The sequence below is a fragment of the Eucalyptus grandis genome, chromosome 11 (assembly GCF_016545825.1).
Source record: "Eucalyptus grandis isolate ANBG69807.140 chromosome 11, ASM1654582v1, whole genome shotgun sequence".
Classification (NCBI taxonomy): domain Eukaryota; kingdom Viridiplantae; phylum Streptophyta; class Magnoliopsida; order Myrtales; family Myrtaceae; genus Eucalyptus; species Eucalyptus grandis.
Genome location: NC_052622.1, coordinates 8,964,803 through 8,971,001, shown reverse-complemented (window position 1 = coordinate 8,971,001; position 6,199 = coordinate 8,964,803). Strand labels below are relative to the sequence as shown.

At 40.6% G+C, this 6,199-nt stretch overlaps 1 protein-coding gene across 2 annotated transcripts; it reads left to right on the top strand.

The window, feature by feature from the left end:
- The first annotated feature begins 940 nt into the window (after positions 1-940).
- On the top strand, positions 941-5,739 carry LOC104424690. 2 transcript variants are annotated; one of them, XM_039304388.1, is made up of 11 exons: positions 943-1,380; positions 2,011-2,076; positions 2,327-2,395; positions 2,708-2,782; positions 2,901-2,986; positions 3,118-3,262; positions 3,492-3,548; positions 3,658-3,726; positions 4,375-4,475; positions 5,254-5,322; positions 5,505-5,739. In XM_039304388.1, exons 1-10 carry the CDS (start codon positions 1,087-1,089, stop codon positions 5,309-5,311), a joined length of 1,020 nt encoding a protein of 339 aa, XP_039160322.1. In that variant the 5' UTR covers positions 943-1,086; the 3' UTR covers positions 5,312-5,322; positions 5,505-5,739. The 2 variants fall into 2 exon arrangements, with proteins under 2 accessions (XP_039160321.1, XP_039160322.1); XM_039304387.1 differs by lacking the exons at positions 5,254-5,322; positions 5,505-5,739 and adding an exon at positions 4,980-5,245 and having other exon boundaries at positions 941-1,380.
- Positions 5,740-6,199: the final 460 nt, after the last annotated feature.

Here is a 6,199-nt window from a genome sequence, read left to right as displayed (position 1 = left end):
CTCAAATATTGTAAACACTAATGTTGACGACATTAAATGTGATGATGCCGAGTTTTTATTTTTATTTTTTTTGCTTTGTTGAAAATGAAAAGAAAAGCAAAACGAGAAAGTGCCTTATCTAAAACTCACTGCTCTCTATTATAGTAACATTCATATCATTTATAATTCCTCAGATATTGCTAGCACTAATGTTGGAAATATAAAATGTGGTAATGCATAGAGTTTTTTTTTTCTTTTCCTTTATTGAAAATGAAAAGAACTTATACCATTTGGGTTCCGATCCGAATCCATCATCACTACAAATCCATCACAACACACGAACTAATTAGTTCAATTAATTCCAAATTAAATTCGAATATTGTATTTTAATGGATTACATAATTTTCAAGATCATCGACCCCAATAGTAAATTCATATCTTGTATATAAAATGGAAAGAAAAAGCAAAACTAGAAAGTGTACGTGCCATTTACGTTCGGATCTGAGGTCACGTCGCATGAACTAATTAGTTCTATCAATCCAATATTAAAGTTCCGATTCTTGTATATTTTCAGTTGATTAGATAAGTACAAGTTTTATGAGACACATTAGAAAAATAGTACCTCTCTAAGGCCTAAAAAATTCATATTATTTATAATTGCTCCGGTGATTATGCAAGGAGTTTTCTTTTTTCTTTATTGAAAATGAAAAGAAAAGGAAAATGAAAAAGTGATCGAGCCGGAGCACGGTGACGTGGAGGGGCTGGCCCACCTTATATTTCCCCCCTTCTCTCCTCAGTCAGTCCAGATGATGGGTCCCACGGGAGGACACGTGTCGCGCTCCGAGCGCCTTCTTGTTTGACAGGCTGGAGCGTCTCACGTACCCAATATTTTCTCCCGGAGATGAATCCTCCCGCTCCGTAATCTAAGGGAAAAAGGAAAGCTTGCGCTCCACGTCAAATCGTATCACCAATTGAATCCGTTAGGATTCTGTGTCCGCTGATATCGGAGCTCTCCTCCCTCCTTCCTCTCTCTCCATAAGAATCTGCTCTCATCCTCTTCACGAGTCGTCGTCGAGCTGGTCCTCGCTTTGCTAATTCATCATCGCAATGTTGCGGAAACCTTTGCATGGATGGAGGATCAAGCAAGGAATCCAGAAACTGACAGTGATTCGCGCGCCTGCACCTCGCCTTTATCCGGTTCGTGAATGGGCCGGCTCGGCCAGTCGCCCCACCCCCACCCCACGCACCTCGCTCTCTCCTCTCCCCCCTCTCTTCTTCTCCTTCGCGATCCGGCCCCCCTCCACCGTCGCGTACTACTCTCGTGCACCCGAGCCCAACGCTGATTCCGTGGAGGACCAGCTCGATGAGCCGAACCCCAACGCGCAGAGCCAGGTCGACGAGGTGAGTGTTATGAAGGTTGTGAGCTCTAAATTTTGGATTTGGAATGAATTTAAAAGAGGAAAACGAAGGGAACTGACACTCGGAAAATTCAGTTGTTGCACTTGGGCTTGATGACCTGTTTTGTTGCCCCCAAAATGTGTGGCAGTGAAAGAGAATCGGATTTATCCAACCCTAATTTCTCAGTTCTCGTTCAATGGTTGGGTTATACTTGTTTTGTTTGGACTCTAGAACTCCCTTCACAATGTGTTACCTCTTTATCCCATAGATTTTCTAGCTTAACGCTGTAATTCTAATTCGCATCTCGTCTGAATATCTGACTATTATACTCGAGGAGGAGTATTCTGACATGTATTTTGTGGCAGATTCTTGTCATGGAAGTGAATGTCTTCAGTATCATTTGATACAAATCTAAAGGATCAATTTGATTTCATCTCCATCTGTGGGTGGTTTTTGATGATCCATCCAACGGGCATGTTTTTCTGCAATCTGTTTCCAGTTTTGATCGCTATAACTTATGAGCTGTCTGGTTTAGACCAAATCTTATGTCGGCATTAATCTGTTTGCTACATCCTTTTGCATCTCTTTTAAATGGACTCAACATATAAGGATCTCACTTGAGTTGTTTATTAGGATGCTAATATGCCTGAGGACCCTCCCCAACAAGAGTATTTTCATGGTATCCTAATCCCAATAGAGGTATTGCCTTCTTTTCCCTTCCTTTCTGTAAGGCCTTCCTCCTCCCTCGTCCTTGTCGTTGTTCTGATGGCTTTATGGCTTTATCGGCTTCAATGAAAATCAATGTGAGGTGATTATTATGTAATAAATCAATGTGAGGTGATTATCATGTAATTAATTAGGAGGCGTAATCCATGCCAAGGAAATGCAGAATAATATCCTTTTAGGCTCTACATATATCCCTATGGATCTCACTTGAGTTGTTTATTAGGTTGCTAATATGCGTGATGAGGACTCTCCCCGACGAGAACAAGAGTATTTCGGTGGTTACCCAATAGAGGTATTGCCTTCTTTTCCCTTCCATGCATCTATTCCATTATTGAGTTTATGGGCTTCAACCAAATCCTCCACGCATTTATTGCCAAGGAAATGCAGAACAATATACTTTTGAGCAGCAAAGACCACTTCATCAACTCACTTACGTTGTTGCATTTTTAGTTAGGAGTATTTTTAGGAGTCGATGACTTTTATGGAGTTGCCCTAGTCGCCATCTTGAATTGCAGTTTTTGGATGGTCTAGATATACAAAGCATTATTTCTCTACTTTACTTTAGTTTGCCCTCTTTAAATTCCATTACTTTTCTCTTCTCTAGTATTTTCCCCTGATAATGCATTGGAGAAAGCGTTCATCTGAGAAAATTAGAGAGAGACGCAGGGCAGCATCATTGGTAAGATTTATTGCTTTGGATCTCATTGAAAATATTGTGAGTGCTTCTTGCATGTGGTATAGTGGACCATCAGAGAGAAGTCATTACACTTCGCGAAATTTCTGGTTTTCTGCATTAGGAGATGAAGTATGGTGAGGAGGCATTGGACCATTTTTACCAAGAAATGAGCAAGGAAGTGGAGACAATTCTTCATGAGGGAGACCCGTGAGTATTCTCTCTATTTTGCGTGGAATTGATCTATCCTCTGTGGAGGATGACACCTGAGTCAAGACCTAGTTGCTTTCAATTTTTCATTCTGCAGTTTTGATTACTTTAACATCCGGTTGTGGTTGTAGGAGGCTACCTGAGAAACTCTCCAAGAGGGTGGTGGTCACATGCCTGCCCCAGGACTGCAGGGACCACCACTGCACGTACGTGTACGTGCTCCGGAGGAGGAGGAAACAGGGGTCTGGAGCGAGTGCTACAAAGAGTGCTGCAAAGGTTCAAGTTCTAAAATTTGGATTTGGAACGAATTCTGAAGATTGTTTGGGAGAAGGAAAATGAAGGGAAAAGGAAATGAGACTTGGAAAATTGAGTTACTTGCATTTGGGCTTGATGATCTGTTTGGTTGCCCACAAAATGTGGCAGTGAAAGAGAATCGACCATAGTTTATTGTCAGATTATGTTTAATGTTCGTGCCCTAAATGTAATAAGATGGCTTTGGTTGCAGGAATCATGTAGAGAACTAGAAGTAGAGCTTGCTATGACTTACTGGCCGAAAGCGAAGGTGTTTCTCTCTTCATGCTAATTTAAGATGGTTTGTAGGGTTTCGCTTGCACTGTGCATTGTTCTATGCTTCAGAACGACCTTGATTGCGGTTCCTGTTTTGAGTGCAGGAGGCAGATGCTCATTGGCCTAGTGATCACTTTCCATTTGAAGTGGATAGGATACCACATAAATGGAAGGTGTGTCTTATATGAATGTTGGGCTTGTTTCTTTACAAAAACTTATCTCACAAGCAAAAAGTTTGGTGATCACAAGCATTGAGTGGACCACGATGGTTTTCAATAGGTCGTGTGGTGCTTGTTTTGTTTCTTGTTTTGTTTGGCCTTCACAATATCCGACCTTTTTATCCCATAGATTTTATCGCTTAACACTCTAATTCTAATTCACATCTTGTGGGTTTTCCTTATGAAGAAGCACCAAAATCGAGTAGAGTGCTCAGGGAGGAGTATTTTGACATATTTTGTGGCAAATTTTTTTCACGGGAGAGGATGTCTTCAGTGTACATCACATGCTCTTTTGATCGGTATCATTTGATACAAATCTAAAGGATCAATTTGATTTCATCTCCATCCCTAGGTGATTTCTAATGGTCAATCCAACAGGTATCCTTTACCATCCGTCACGAGCTTGGCATGTTGTTCTGCAATCTGTTTCCAACTTTGATCACTATAACCCATGAGGTGTCCTGTTTAAGACCAAATTTTATGTCAACATTAGTCCGTCTGCTAGATCCTTTTGTATCTCCTTTAACTGGACTGTTATTTATTAGGTTGTTAATTTGTATCTCAAGATAAATCCTTTTGGATCTCACTTCTTTTATTTATTAGGTTGTTAATAAGTTTGAGTTCTCGAGCCAAGATGAAGATGTATTTCGTGTAGCCAAAGAAGAAGCAAGGAAGTACCCTGGCTGGTTGATTGCCCAGAACAAGTAGTGCCTTCTTTTCCCTTCCTCCTTTTAAGGTGTTCTGTTGCTGTTTTAAGTGATAGCTGTAGAGACCGTCTAGACCATCAGCATCACTGACTCATAAATCAATGTGAGAGATGCTTATTATGTAATAGTTAGGGGTAATTCATTTTCCATACATTCATTTCCAAAGAAATGTAGAACAATGCCCTTTTGAGCAGCACAGCATGAGCACTTCATTTTGGAGGCCAACTACGTGATTTCCCACACTAGAGGAAGGCCAAGAATCCGAAAGCCAATTTAACTCACACATATATTTCTCGCTTCTGTTAATACTGTTTTTTTTTTTTTTTTTTCCTTTTTTGGGGTACTGGCTGATTGTCCCCTGCAAGTGTTGCCTTCTTTTCCCTTCCTTCCCTAAGGTGTTCTTATCTTCTAAGTGATGGCTGTAGAGAGCGTCTAAGAAATCAATGTGAGAGGTGCTTATTATGTAATTCATTCTCCATGTATATTTATGAGGAAATGCAGCACAGTATCCAGCGGAGACAACTTCATTCTCCATGAAGAAATCAAGGCGAAGGATGTTGATTTCCTAGGCTAGAGGAGCTAGAGGATGGCTGAGAGTCCAAAAGTCAATGTTGTTGATCGACTTCTATGGACATTGTGAATCTTCATAGATGATTACCATATTTGACTTGAATTGTAGTTTCTTTTAGATGCTCCGTATATACAAAGCATTATTTATGGGTTTACCTTAAATTCCATTGCTTCCCTCTATGACTTTGCTCTTCCACTGCCACAGGTTAGCCGGCAAGGACATGGGCAAGGACACGAGCAATGCAACTCTGGGAAAAGTCTAAGTTAATTGTTGGTAAGAATTATTGCATTAGATCTCATTGAAAAATATTGTGAGTGCTTCTTGCATGTGGTATGGTGGACTATTAGTTTGAATAATTGGTGGTCTATAAATCCTTAATCGTGTCATGATCTTTTCTTTTTTTCTTTTTCTGCATGTGATGTTTATGTTATAACTTGTTTTGTTGCTTTTGTTAGGGAGCGGATTAATGCTTTGGGTGGCCATCCCATCGGGTTTCTACTTTAGATGGAAGAAATGAAATGGGAAAAATTCTGTTGGATAACCTTTGTTGGATAACCTTTGTGACGATGTAATTTACATGGATGGAAATTGTGCATGATCAATCTTATTTAGTGACTTCTATCCTTGGCATGGCATGTAATTTTCGTAACAAGATTCTGGTATTCAAGGTAGATTGTCAGGTGTCAGTCAGGAGTAGGTGGATATATTCTTATAATTCAGTTGGCAGTACTTGTTTTCTGATCTGGACGTGGGAGGTGGTGTTCCTGGAGTGGATGCTTGTGCTGCTACGGATTGACTGAGATGGGAAAAGATTAGGAAGGTAGAAATTATGGGAGGATTCTCGTTGAAGTTTAAAATTAGAACAATTGGTATTCAAAGGAGTATTGCCAAGGTTAGGGATAGTGACTAGACTTGTTGAATGGACGCGCAAGGTAGGCATAATGAGGACTGCAAGATGGTGTGTAGTGGTGGGTGCCCGTTGCGGCATGGTGGATCAATACTAGTGGATCGATCATGGCCTGTCGGCTTGTTAGGACCTCTTGAGCTCACTGGGTCTGAACCTAAGCAAGCAATTTCATTCTTTGGGTCGCTCATCCTTAGAGCTCATCCTTAAACCTATATTATGAGAAAAGTACTCTCTTTCATTGAG

Coding starts and splice junctions, on each gene's coding strand:
- LOC104424690 (XM_039304387.1), top strand. CDS start 1,087: ATGTTGCGGAAACCTTTGCATGGATGGAGGATCAAGCAAGGAATCCAG. Junction 3,549..3,657: donor CTTACTGGCCGAAAGCGAAG/GTGTTTCTCTCT, acceptor TTTTGAGTGCAG/GAGGCAGATGCTCATTGGCC. Junction 3,727..4,374: donor GGATACCACATAAATGGAAG/GTGTGTCTTATA, acceptor TTTATTTATTAG/GTTGTTAATAAGTTTGAGTT.